General features: G+C 33.0%; 1 protein-coding gene across 1 annotated transcript in view; it reads left to right on the top strand.

The window, feature by feature from the left end:
* LOC106884390 (uncharacterized) overlaps positions 1-15,302 on the top strand; it is a 647,954-nt gene that overhangs the window by 570,616 nt on the left and 62,036 nt on the right. Inside the window, exons 4-5 of the mRNA XM_052967971.2 lie at positions 804-839; positions 11,048-11,284. Coding sequence (XP_052823931.1) covers positions 804-839; positions 11,048-11,284 — 273 coding nt within the window. The remainder of the gene's footprint in view (positions 1-803; positions 840-11,047; positions 11,285-15,302) is intronic.

The raw sequence follows: 15,302 nt of genomic DNA, 5'->3' as shown, positions 1-15,302 counted from the left end.
TAATATACTTTCGCCATCCTTTTTTCTTTCCTTTTTTTTTATTGTCATTGAAAGAAATTTCATTTACTTTATTCTACATATTTTCGTAGGTCAGATATTTCTTATTTTGAAGAGGTTATTTTTCCACTTACATTTTCTTTCTGCTTAATTCTCTGTAGAGTCCTTTTCATCCTCTTGAAGCATGTTGCTGTAGTAACAGCATCGATATTTCTTTTTATTTCTATTAAAACTTCTTATTCTTTGTGATTTAACCTCACTTGTTGAAGTGTTTTTTTTCTTTTCTGTTAACTGCTTTGAGTTCCAGGTTTTCCTTTAATTTTCTACATTTTGTGTAGGTCTGTTTTCTTTCTGTGTGATGTTTCTGAATGCTTCTTTGGGGTTTGAAACATTCTAGCAATCACATTTCTTCTTGTATTTCTTTCTATATTGTCTTTATTGTATTTTTTTATTATTCTGCTCGAAGGTTGTTTTGCTTGCAGTTTCCTTTATGAATGTTTTAATAAAACTTTTTTTTTTCAATTGATACTTGAGTTGCTGCTTCTATTGGGTGATTTATAATGTCTATCACATTTAATTCCATTTTTATTTTTTATATCATTGTGAATGCTTCATTAAATTGGTGGAGTAATGTTTTATGCCTGTAATGTTTGTGAAATGACAGAGAGATCCATTGACAACAAGTGCCGTATTTGTGTTAGTGTTCCACATACATTTGATTTTGTTATTCACATTGCTGTTGACGACGACAGTGATGATGATGATGATGATGATGATGATAACAATAATTTTAATTTTCTTTTCAGATGAAGAATTATCAGGATCTGGTTCGGGTTCTGGAGGTAAGCAAAACAAAATTCATAATTTCATTTACTACATTACATTAACATTACAATATAACAAAACAGCTCCAAAAAGCAGCTAAAATATCCTCAATTTGTATCGCCTTTCAAAAAACAAGGTCCATAGGATACACCGCCCCAAATTTAAAACGAGTAAACCTTTGTAGAGAAAATTTCAGTAGTCTTTTGTATGCTTGTAAAATAATCTGCAAAGGAAGATTCAATATAGTCGCTCGTTTTTCGAAGAAAGTTGCAGAAACTCTCCTTCAAATCAGAAACTACTATATTAATGAAAAGGCAGGATATATTGGACAGTATATTCCCTCATATACAAAAACATGGGATGGTCATAGCCAGAATATCTTTTGTCACAAGTTTGATCAATTAGGGTACTAAGGATATATATATATATATATATATATATATCCTGGAAAAAGGATATATGTATTTGCATCGGGACATTTTTCGCATCGAAGGTCGGCGATTGTCGTACGCTGAGAACGGGTAAATACCCAGAAACTTGAGTCCGTACGTATCGCAGATCAAGATGGGAAGGATGACTTCCCTTTGCAAATACAGTCAGGACACAGATGTGTGTCAATAGCCAGCTGGAGGAGATGTTCTCCTGGGGCTAAAAGCAACAGTAACATCCACCCTTAGGGGTCAGCCACATTTAAGTGGCAAATATACTTCACCTATATATACATGCATATTCATTTATACATACAAACGAATGAATGCACATGATCATATGTACATGGTTTGCGAGGGGTGCTGAAAAGTTCCCGGCTTTGAGTAAAAGAAAATACAGGAGGATCAGCTAATTATGATTCTATTCAACATATTCCCTTCTCAGATTCACACACTTATTGCAGCGGTCCTTCAGCTTTCCTAAGCCCTGTAAAAGAACTCGAAAGTATCGACCAGACTATCGGATGTTCTTAAACACTGCTGGTCACTATGCACTTCTTCGCATTGTTGTATCTTTCGAAACATGTCACTTCGCTGGTTAGGTGGGAAGGCCGTTTACATAGTGTCTGAGTGTGTGTGTGTGTGTGTGTGTGTGTGTGTGTGTGTGTGTGTGTGTGTGTGCATACGTATGCATGAATGTATATAGAAAATCTGCGTTATGACAAAATAAATATTCAAGAATTGGGGTTCTGAACCAAGATGTTCCGGATTCGATCTCACCGCATCACAACTTGAGAAAATTCAATTCTTTATGACATCAGGTCGATCCATATCTTGTGAGTGAGATTAGATAAATAGAACTGGATACAAGCACTTTGGATGAATGGCACATGTAATTCGAAAGACAATGCCTTATCAAAAACTAAGCCACGCTGATTCTGCTTGAGAATTACGTTAAGGCTACACGTATCTCTAAAATGCTCAGTCACTTGCTAATTCAAAGAACAGTTTAATTCAGTTGGCTGGACAACTGAATGTTCATCGTCGAAACAGGTAGTGAACCATCCATCCATGTAGAAAATTATTGAAATGTCTATTGTGCTATTCTAAGTGTAACAGGTGTGGAGGCACATGGCTTAGTGATTAGAGTGTTGCACTTACGATCGTAAGCTTGTAATTTCGATTCCTGGACGGGGTGGGCGATGAGTTGTCTTCTTCACTTCACGTTGTTCCAGTCCACGCTGCTGGTAAAAATGTGCAGTCCTGCTACGGCTCGAAGTCCCATCGCGCAGGTGGGTGGAGATATATAAACCACAGAATCCGAGAAACCGTCCTTATGAGCCTATGGATCGGGAAGAAATTTTGATCATTTTTGAAGGTATAAATTTGCCCCACAACTTACTTTTCAAAATATCTGGTAATTATTTTATCATTTTCCGAACTGCTAAGTTATGGGAACAAACCAACGAACATGAACACATACAGACACGCACACGCGCACACACACACACACACACTCACACACACATAAAGATATATATATGTGTGTGCGTAAGTCAGGTTTCCATACAGTTTCCATCGACCAAATTAACTCAAAAGGCATTAGTCGGCCCGGAGCTATAGTAGACGTCATTTTCTCAAGGTGCCGCTCAGTTAGATTCAATCCGAAACTGTGATTTCCACACGTCAGATGTCGAAGGGATCGCAAAGCAACGTCCGATGAAGTGTTTTGCTCACGAACACGATGCCCCACCCGGTCCGGGAGTCGAACGCACGATCTTACGATCATCAATGCCACACCTGATCCACAAGGCCACGAGCCTTCGCACTCCTGTACTAAAGTGATTTGTACATACATTACATGAACGCAAATACACTGACACATATACCTATATATATATATATATATATATATATATATATATATATATATATATATATATATAAAGTTAGATAAAGCCGGTTTATGAGATTACTCCGGGTTTCAGGTCCATAAAGCGCTTAACTTTACGGCGTATCGTCATATCCCAAACCTATTGGCTTATGCCTCTCTAGCAAGTGTCCTCTCTAAAAAGTGAAGGAAGAAAAGGCTTCGTTACTCTATGTCAGCAACAACATATATATGTATGTATGTATATATATATATATATATATATATATATATATATATATATATATATCCTTAGAGCTGTCTTAACCCAATGTCTCATAGGCCGTAACTCTGAGAAAAATTATATATCTGTGCTTGTGTCTCACTGTTTGACAACTTATATTGGTTTGCTAACGTCCTAGTAACTTAGCAGTTCAGCAGAAGATAGCAAAAGAACAAGAACTAGGCTTGCAACAAGTACTAGTGTCGGTCTGATACACTAAACTCCTCAAAACGATGCCTTATAGGTGTATGGCTGCAGTTCAATGACTGAAATAAGTAGAAGAATAAAAGAATAATTCTCGAAGAAAAGCACACGCAAACACACACATACACACACACACGCACATGCACACACATATATGTGAGTGTATATGCGCGTGTGCTTATATACAAACGTGCATACATATCTATATACGTAAACATTAGAGCAGTTGATTGTATTGTGGTATTTAATTAATAGCCCGAGAACAGAAAGCTGGTGATTTCAGGCAAAGAAAAATGACCGACTTGTATTTTACAAAGTCGCTAAGTAAGTGGAACTGGGTAGATATGCAAGACTTTTCTAAAATTCAAGGTGTAGATGTATACTATTGATGTTCTCTAAATTCTAGTGAAAGAGCTTTCTTTTTTAATTGAAAACAAGTTCTAGAATGAGAGAGCTAAAAAGGAATGAGACATACGTACATACATACATACAGACAGACAGACAGACAGGCAAACAGACGGACAGAAAAGCAGACAGACGCCCACATAGTACATACATACATACACGCAGACAGATGCAAACATACACAAATACACACATATATATATATATGCATATTTACACACATACATTCATAGCTACGAACATACTCTTTGATATATATATATACAAATATATATGCGTCCATTCATTTATGCACGTAGCTGAACATTCAGACATGCAAACGTGCGTGCATAAATGCATTTATATATCCATATACACATGCATACATGCAATATATTCAACCCTGCATGCATTTTTATTAAAGGATAAAAAGTAATTATAAAATTTAAAATTACTAGTAAAAAAACATAACCAACTTCGGATCTGATTGCATATTTATGAAAGTCTTCAGAAGTTTCCAACAATGTCCGCTGCAATTCAAAGAAGAGTAGGACAGAGAATGAGAGAAGGTGGTGGGAAGAGGTAGAAGAAAGAGCATAAGAGATAGAACGATATATAGAGAGGAGGAATGGGGGACGGAAAACAAGCGACTTACTGTCTACCACATTAAATATGTAACAAATACTGCATACGATCATCGGATTTTGTCTTCGCGAAGAAATCAATTTCGTACTGGCATCAATGATACCAGTACATTCCAAAGCTGCTACAAAGTATTTTGTTTAAATTTTTATTTTATGTGTATGTGCGTACATATATATATATATATATATATGATGTATGTATGTATACATACATATATATAATTATATTTTCAACTGGAATCAATATTTGTTCTTTACATCCCATAATATTGACTTGAGTCATAAATAACTTCAGATTGTTTATTTTTTGTCTGTTTCTTTGTTGTTGTTTTCATTTTATGTTCAAATAAAGAACAAAAATTGGAAGTCGTTTATGAATCAGCTTAATTGTTTTGTTCTTCTTGTATAGCATCAAATTATTATATGTTCAGAGAGAGATGGTGGGTTGGATTTTTCTGAGGTTTTGGGGTTTATTTGTTTGTTTGTTTTTGCCTTTTTAATTGAGTTACTTTATATCTCCTAATGTTCTCCTATTTTTGATACACCATACACAATAGATACCACAACAAATAATACATAACTTCATGGGCAGTTATTTAGTTACAACTGAAAGTCGGAATTGGCTGAGGAGTTGGTATGGCAACGGATCACATTCGACAGGGTCAACATTGTTATCCTATCATTAATATCTCACTGTATCCGATGTCCAAGTAGACAACGTCCATCGGCTTTAATCACCCAGCAACAAATTTTGAAGAATACTACAATGATACAATGGAATATTACAGTCTTTATATACTGTGGAAAACTGTGGAATGTTTCAGTTCGGGCTAGATTTGACAATGTTTCATGCCTCCTTTATTCAGGAACACCGTGACTACACTGTGGGATAGTGTGGAATATAGTTACAGGTATAGTGGAATATGCAATTATAGATATTGTGGAATACTACTACTATAAATTCTGTGAAATACTAGAGAGTATATAGTAATAGAAACTGGAATACTATGGAATACAGAGTTGTCAATACTGTGGAATATTACAGATAGAATATTGTGAAATATTGTGGGATACTGCAGTTATAAATACTGTAGAATATGGTAGTTAAATATACTGTGGTACATTTTGGAACACTGGAATTTTGTGGAACACTGGAACACTGTGGGAGACTGGCGAACACTGTAGAATACTGGGGAACATTGTGAGATACTGGGGAATACTACAGAATTCTAAAGAAAGCTACAGCTTTGAAAACACTAGTATACTATTCACAACTGTATAACTAACGAGCAAACGAGAGAGCGTATTGAATCATAAAAAGGAGTCCTCTACATGGCTCGGTAGCCAACATGCGATACAAAACCTAGAGCTCTCTTAAATCACAAGTGCTTTCATAAAAGACGGGAAGGGCAGTTTAGGTTATGTAGTTCCAGATACTTTAAAAAGATAGGACTGTCACGTATGGAATATCTATGATCAAAGATAATTTAGATTACGTTTGTTCTGGGGTACTGAAAAACAATAACGAGTAGAGCTTCTACGTGGTCGTTGGATCGTCAAGAAATAGTAGCTCTAATTCTCTCTCAAGGCACACAAAAAAAGAAAATATGTAAATATAGGCTGACACAGCTAGAACGATTTTGAACCTTAATCAGACACGATTAGGAGTTAATAACATTAGTTTATTGTTTAAACATGTACCAAATGTCATTTGAACGCCGCTTCAGTTTTAGTTTGGATTTATTGTGAGTCTGATAACTGATGTGAAACAGTTGTGTTATATTCATCACAAACATATACATACTTATAATCTTAGAGATGCAAGTAGTATACATGTATTGACGTATACTAATAGATATTTACAATAAATTCTTAGATTGGTTTGCTACTAAAACTCCGGCTTGAAGTGCAAATGGGAATGAGGTGTTGAAATTGCCTATCCAAGATGGCTAAAGGCGGTACCTGATTCAGCGGGTATAAATATATCAAAATGGAAGCCGGACATGCAAAACATTGGGCGTTATAAATATCTTCGAAAGACGCCAAATGTTTTGCTTGCCCGTCTTCCATTTTGATCTACTTATAATTTTGTATATTTACTTATACCTGTAACACTATTACGATAACAATAGAAAAGTTTATATTTGACTTACGAGGTAGGTCGAAGTTGTCTCCTGTTGGTTCCTAAATAAATAAAATATTAGTCATTAATTAATATCGTTTTATCTCACCACGCAAATATTTCTAGTTAGCTTTTCCAAATATTTCCTATATTAATTATGTTAACACCAACAAATCTATAAATATGTTAACTTGTGAACGATTAGAAAGTAATTACATGAGTATGCGTAATTTTGAGATTAGACCGTTTAATTACAATACTTTCAGACAGTACAAGGCAACAGACAATACAAGGCAACAGACAATACAAGGCAACAATATATGTTTGTATATAAATGTGTGTGTATATTTTAAAACAAAGAAAAGAGATGTGTTTATATATGCGTAGATGTGTGTATGTGTCTACATGTATTACGTGTGGCTATAATGATAAAATAATTAATGTTTGTATATGTACGTAACAGACAACAAAGCTAAGCGCGTATGTGTCGATATATTGTAGAGTATTTAATGTATTGTTCACGTAGATATTTCTGTGTAAGAAAAATATGATTCAATGTGCGTGCATATGCTATGTGATCTGTCTTGTAATATATATAACAACGTAAAAACGTTTGCACACACACACACACACACAAAAAAACATACATACACACGCATATATAAATGTATGTATGTATATATATATATATATATATATATATATATATATATATATATATATATCTGCGTATATGTATATATATATATATATATATTTACATATATATGTATATATGCATATATACATATATATAAATATATGTGTATATATATATATATGTGTTATATATTTGCTTATACGTATATATATATATATTAAAATATATATGTATATATAAACTTATGCATATACGTGCATATATAATTATATATATATATATATATATATATATATATATATATATATATATATATATATATATATAGAACTCTGTGTACATATATGCATTCACATCACACATACATACAAACATGTATGTATGAAGGACGTCACTTTTCACAGAAGCTCAACAGTGCCTATAAGGAATATGAAAGAATAAAAAGAAAACTTATAAATTGAATAAACAATAAATTAGAAACGTTTTAGAGTAATTACTCATTATAAAAGAATTGCATTATTCTCCCTTTCTTTCTTCTCTCTCCCTCCCTCTCTCTCTCTCTCTCTCTCCTACCCACATATACACACACGCAAACACACACACACACACACACATATTACGGTTCTCTCTCCTTTTTTTCACTCTCACTCAAGTACTTGTAATCTAACCCTCACTTCGTTTCACTCTCTTTCTCGCGCCCTCTCTATGAAATTAAACGGTATATAAAGACTCACATTCTGTGTTTATTGATTCTACACTTTGTGCTTGTGTGCGAGTGTCTATACGTGTGTATGTGTGTGTGTGTGTTTGTGTGTGTGAGTGTGTGTTTGCGTGCGTGTGCAGATACACAAAACGTGTGTGCATGTGTTGTGTGTGCCAGTGTACACATAGATACACATATATATATTCATATATATATATATATATATATATATATATATATATATATATATATATTCATATATATATATTCATATATATATATTCATATATATATATATATATATATATATATATATATATATATATATATATATATATATATATATATATATATATTCATATATATATATATATATATTCATATATATATATATATATATTCATATATATATATATATATATTCATATATATATATATATATATATATTCATATATATATATATATATATATATTCATATATATATATATATATATATTCATATATATATATATATATATATATATTCATATATATATATATATATATATATATATATATTCATATATATATATATATATATATATTCATATATATATATATATATATATATATATTCATATATATATATATATATATATATATTCATATATATATATATATATATATATATATATTCATATATATATATTCATATATATATATTCATATATATATATTCATATATATATATATATATATATATATTCATATATATATATATATATATATATATATTCATATATATATATTCATATATATATATTCATATATATATATATATATATATATATATATATATATATATATATACATATGTATGTATATATATATATATATATATATATATATATATATATATACATATGTATGTATATATATATATATATATATATATATATATATATATATATATACATATGTATATATCCATATATATATCCATATATATGTATATGTATATACATAAGTATATATCCATATATATATATATACATATATACATATGCATATATATACATATATATACATATATATACATATATATATGCATATATATATATGCATACATATATATACATATATATACATATGCATATATACATATATATACATATATATATATATATATATATATATATATATATACATGCATATATATATATATATATATATATATATATATATATATATATATATATAAAAGTATATATACATATATATATATATATATATAAAAATATATATACATATATATATACATATATATATATATATATATACATATATATACATATACATATATATATATGTGTGTATATATATATGTATTTGTCACGACTTTAATGACTAGTTACAGTTGTTTCTTTACAAACTCTCTTTAAAATGCCAATTCACGTAAAAGTTCCATGTGAAAAGTTATGTAAAACTCACAGTTTTAAACATTAGATTGGCACTTGGTCAGACTTGCATCAAAGGTGCGCTCGTACATTGTGCGTCTGCCACTCATTGTGTTTTGCTTGTATCGGAAGGAAATAAAAATATAAAAATAAAAATAACAAACATATATATATAAATATACTTTATTATTAAAGCTACAATAGCATCACAAGAAAATCACAAAAAACTGCTTCTGAGAGTTTCACGTTCCCGTCGAGAATCAAAACTGTCCGATGAACGGGAATGTGAAGCTCTGGGTAGCATTTTTTTTTTTGGTGATTTTTATGTGATGCTTTTACAACTTTAATAATAAAGCATATTACTCTACCGCCGGTATTCGAGTACTATTTTTCCAGTCTTATTTCACATTTACGTACTTAATCTGGTATATACATATATGTCTGTGTGTGTATGTGTAATATATATACATATATACACTTATACATTATATAATATATAAACATATACATCGTGTGTATATATGTATATTGTATATTAGTTTCTTGACAGGATCAAAAAAAGTACTCAATCCAGCCATATATATATATATATATATATATATATATATTGAATACGGAAGCTATACATTAGCTAAGCGCAGTAATTTGGGCAGGTTAATATAGCGTTCTCGGAAATCGTTTAAGCTCAATTAACATGCTGATTCCATTGAATCTTAGTGTCTATTCAGATACTGGCATAGCAAATAGCCAGTGAGCTTATTAAAAAGAGATTAATAACGACAGCGTGTGTTATACTGCGTGATTTATCTCGAGATATTCTGTCATAATGACTCGTGATACATAAAAGCACATGTGATTATATCGTTATGTTGGATCTCAAGGTTACTTTTTGGTATCAATATTACATCTGTCGCAATGAATTATTTTTAAAAAATTAGACACTGGCTATTTGCAACACCGGTGCCTGAATAGTCAATGAGATACTTTATATCGTTGACGTGAGATTCGGTTGTTATCGCGCTGCTGGACATTTATCACTAAGAAACTCACAACAGGCTGAAATCACGGGATCTTGCTGTTCTGGCGGCCGTAGCACTATTGTCGCCTGTCAGCTATATAACTACGTGTGCTCTTATGCACCATGTGTCCTTGGGAGAGACCCTCGCAAGGTAAATAACGCAGTATTCTGTGTTTCAACACAACCTCCACGTTAAGTTGGAGATCAAGTCGTTATTAATTTTTTTTTATATAATTGTATATTAATGTGTTTGCATGAGTATAGTAATAATGTATATCACAAGTCAGCTTTTTCCTTCTTGTCTTCCATATTATGAAATTATATGGGTCTATTGTCGTAGACCCAATATGATACATAATTTTATGCATATATGTTTCTTTTGCACTTTTGAAGAAAAATACCTCGCTTAATTGTGGCTTACTTTATGGAGAATGTATTCCTCCTATTACCAAATATATATTTTAACATCATCTTTGTTCTTTTCATGTTAGAGAACCAGTGCAATGCATATAACTGCAAGTATGGTGGAGTTTGTGATCATGACTCAGAAGACTTCCAATGCAACTGTGATTTCGACTGCAAGAAAGAAAATGAGGATCCGAAGGAACAAAAAAGCCACGATTCAACCGTATGCGGATCCGATGGAATCCTTTACACAAACCCTTGTGTGATGAAACGAACTTCTTGCCTTCAGCAGAAACTCATTGAATTAAAACCAAAGCATTTCTGTAAGTTATCCAACCGATTCTTCTAATCTATGTCATCACTATTATCACTACTATTACTATAGAAACGTTAGCACGACAAGCGAAATGTTTAGCGGTATTTCGTCTGCCGTTACGGTCTGAGTTCAAATTTCGCTGAGGTCGACTTTGCCTTTCATCTTTTCGGGACCGATTAAATAAGTACCAGTTACACACTGGGGTCGATGTAATCGACTTAATCCCCTTGTCTGTCCTTGTTTGTCCCCTCTATGTTTAGCCCCGTGTGGGCAATAAAGAAATAAAGAAATTATTATTATTATTATTGTTATCCTCATCATTTCTTTATTAACCACAAAGGGTTTACATTAAAAAAACATTGTGGACAGCACAGAACAAATAGAATGTGGGGTTACATGAAAGTATAAACAATGAAGACAATCAATTATAACAACAAAATTCCCCCAAAAGAGGGAGACCTCTTAGGACTGCTCGTGGAAACCCCACAAATCCACGACAGTCCTGACCACCAAATAATAATGATGATGATGATAATATCTGCTCAGTTCCACAGATTTGCTTGTCAGCTGCTTGACTTTAACCAGTTGAGCATGTCCCTTAGTGGCTGACGATATGTGCATCTCTGATCACGAGCAGAAGTGGTGGGGGAGCATCATAGCCATGTGTTGAGAGGAATTCTTTGGGGTTTGGATAATTCACCTTTGGAAACATAGATGTTTTGTTCAACATTCTTAAAGAACTCTTATTCAGGGACCTTTTAAGCGGGATGGGTTACTCAACTTGAAGAAAATTCTAACTGGGCCCACCTGCAAGGTCATGCGTGGTTTATGTTGATATAATATCACCATGTAGCGCACATATGGTTGTGATGCATGTGCCTGGTGTATCCTTATCAGACGGGTAGTCATGATGGGTATACTGGGCTTCGTATATTTTACCCCCAGTGTCACTTCGATGGCATGCACTGCTCTCTCAATAATAATAATAATAATAATAATAATAATAATAATAATAATAATAGTAATGGTTTTAATTTTTAGTACAAGAACAGCAATTTCAGGGAAGGGGATATTTATTTTATCTGGTACTTATTTTATCAACCCCGAAAGGATTAGATGCAATGTCGACCTCAGAGGAATTTGAACTCAAAGCATAAAGACTGACCAAATGTTGCTAAGCATTTTGTTCAGCGTGTTAACGATTCTGTCGGTTTGTCGCCTCAATAATAATAATAATAATAATAATAATCATACATACAGAAAATTGCACTACTGGGCACTGCACACATCCTACGCAAAACACTTTCAATACAGTAACCATAAGAGCATCACAGCAAACCACAGCACATACCCAAGGCACGCAGAGCTGCGCTCGGTAGTGAAGTGAAAGCACGTTATAAAAACAAAACTACTGAACAATAATAATAATGATAATAAGTTGCTAGAGCATAACACACTGGACCTAATGGTGGTGGGTAAGGTGCACCACAAATGCTATATAGTTGATTTGAATGCCCCATTGACCACGAATAGTCAAGAAGAAAGGTGAAAAGATAAATAGATACAACCCTCTTAAGTACAAAATAGCCTGGCTATGGAAAATAAAGAAGGTGAAGATAGTGCCAATTATTGCTGGATCCTTGGGAACAGTATCAGAAGGCATCAAGAGGAATATGAAGGAAATTGGAAAAGAGTTCCCAGTAGAACTGTTACAAAACTTTTCCCTTGACACGGCCAGAATAACCAGGAAAGTATTAGATAGCTGAAAAGAACGAATAGCTTGATACCGTAGGCTGCAGGCAGTAAGCCCGCTACGCATGCAAGACTCCAGGAGCTCCAACAAAACCTGTGGTAAAAAGAAAATAATAATAATAATAATAATAATTCCCTCTGATCATAATATAGCGGCGAAAGAATTTGACAAGATCAGTAAATATAAGGACTTGCTAATAGAAATTGAAAAAATGTGGCACCTCAAGGCGACTACCATACCAGTGATTGTAGGATCTCTAGGAATGATAAAAAAAGGTACTGAAACCTATTTGAAAATGATACCAGGCTTACCATCCCTACAGGAAGTGCAAAAAATCGTGCTAACTGGAACGACTCATGTACTGAGAAGAGCATTATCGCTGTGAAAACAACATCCATTCATGATTTTTTTTTTTCTTAAATACATGTTTTACCTGTGAATTTGCGTGTGTAAATAGGGAATGCATACAACGTTTCTCTGCCCTAGGTGTACGGAAAACACTCGGCGAGAAATGGGAGAAAATTTGAAGAAAGAAGAAAAAAAAACAACATAATAATAATAATATTAATAATAATAATAATAATAATAATAATAATAATATCGAATGTTGAGTCTAAAAACAAACAATTCCTATCACGATAGGCGCATTAGGTATGATAAAAAATATTCAAATACATAACAAAAACACTACTAGACACTGCACACATGCTGCGTAAAACACTTTCAATGCAGTAACAATAAGAGCATCACAACAAACCACAGCACATACCCAAGGCACACAGAGCTGCGCTCGGTGGTGTAGTGAAAGCACGTGATAAAAATAAGACTACTGAATTATGATAATAATAACAATAATAATAATGATGATAATAATAATAATAATAATAATAATAATATAATAAGTCGTGACTTACAGTTTCAATATCGTTAACTGGTCAATTACTGAAATATGTAATGTTGACAGAAAAATACGAAAACTGTTGACAATGCATAGAATGTACCACCCTAAGGCAGATATAGAACGTCTTTATCTGCCAAGAAAAGAGGGAGGCCGTGGACTTCTACAGCTGGCATTAACAATGAAGATAGCCACAATTGGCCTAGACACCTATCTGAAAAACTCTAAGGACTGGATGCTAAAACTTGTCTCAAAACATGAAAGCAGGAAAGCATTTTACTCAGTAACAAAACAGGCAAAGGAATATCTAAGTGAATTCCAATTGCAACAAATTCAAGAATTAGACGAACTAGAAACACCTGCAGAAAAAGCTAAGCGCTTCAAAACCCGTGCTAAAATTGCTGCCTTAGATATTATGACTGAAAAATGGCATGGAAAACCTCTCAATGGCAAATACCCAAAGAGAGCGAATAACGCAGATATTGACAAAGCCCTTACCCATCAATGGCTAATGGCCTCTGGCTTGAAATCAGAAACAGAGGGGTTTATCATAGCAGCCCAAGATCAATGCCTACCTATAAACAACTACCAGGCCAACATATTAAAGAACGGCAGCTCCCCATTATGTCGTATATGCCAACAACAAAATGAGACCATCGATCATATTGTCTCCATGTGCAGTCTGCTTGCGCCTACAGAGTATCTCAACAGGCATGACAGAGCTGCACAATATATTCACTGGGTAATATGCAAAAACCTGGACTTGCCCCATGATAAAAACTGGTGGGAACACAAACTACCCCCAGTACTTGAAAATGATCACATCGCACTCCTCTGGAACTTCACCATTCAAACTGACAGAAAGATAGACGTAAATAGGCCAGACATCATACTGAAAGACTTCAGACAAAAATCATGCCTCCTCATTGATATGACTGTCCCAATCGATATAAGCGTATCTGTCAAGACCTACCAAAAACTGAGCAAATATAAAGATCTTGAAATAGAAATTAGCAAAATGTGGAATCTGAAGACGAAAACAATACCTATTGTCATAGGTGCCCTGGGAATGACAGCGAAACGGGCTGATTACTACCTAGCTCACATACCAGGAAACCCCAAAATGGCTGAAGTTCAAAAGATAGTGCCCATGGGAACTGCCCATATCCTACGTAAAATACTGTCTATGTGATCTCAAATTTTAAAACAAACACATAATTTTCTCATGGTTTCTTAAACATTCACTAGAACAAAACTGTACAAATCCAAATATATGGTACCCTAGACATAACACCTACATGAACTTCTAACTTGTTGTCTCTTGAGGTCTCTGGGTGAGACTTGGATCCAACTTGTACAAATGCAAAACAAAAG

This window comes from Octopus bimaculoides, chromosome 5 (genome assembly GCF_046866305.1).
Source record: "Octopus bimaculoides isolate indiv1 chromosome 5, ASM4686630v1, whole genome shotgun sequence".
NCBI lineage: Eukaryota > Metazoa > Mollusca > Cephalopoda > Octopoda > Octopodidae > Octopus > Octopus bimaculoides.
This window is presented reverse-complemented; position numbering and strand designations above follow the sequence as displayed.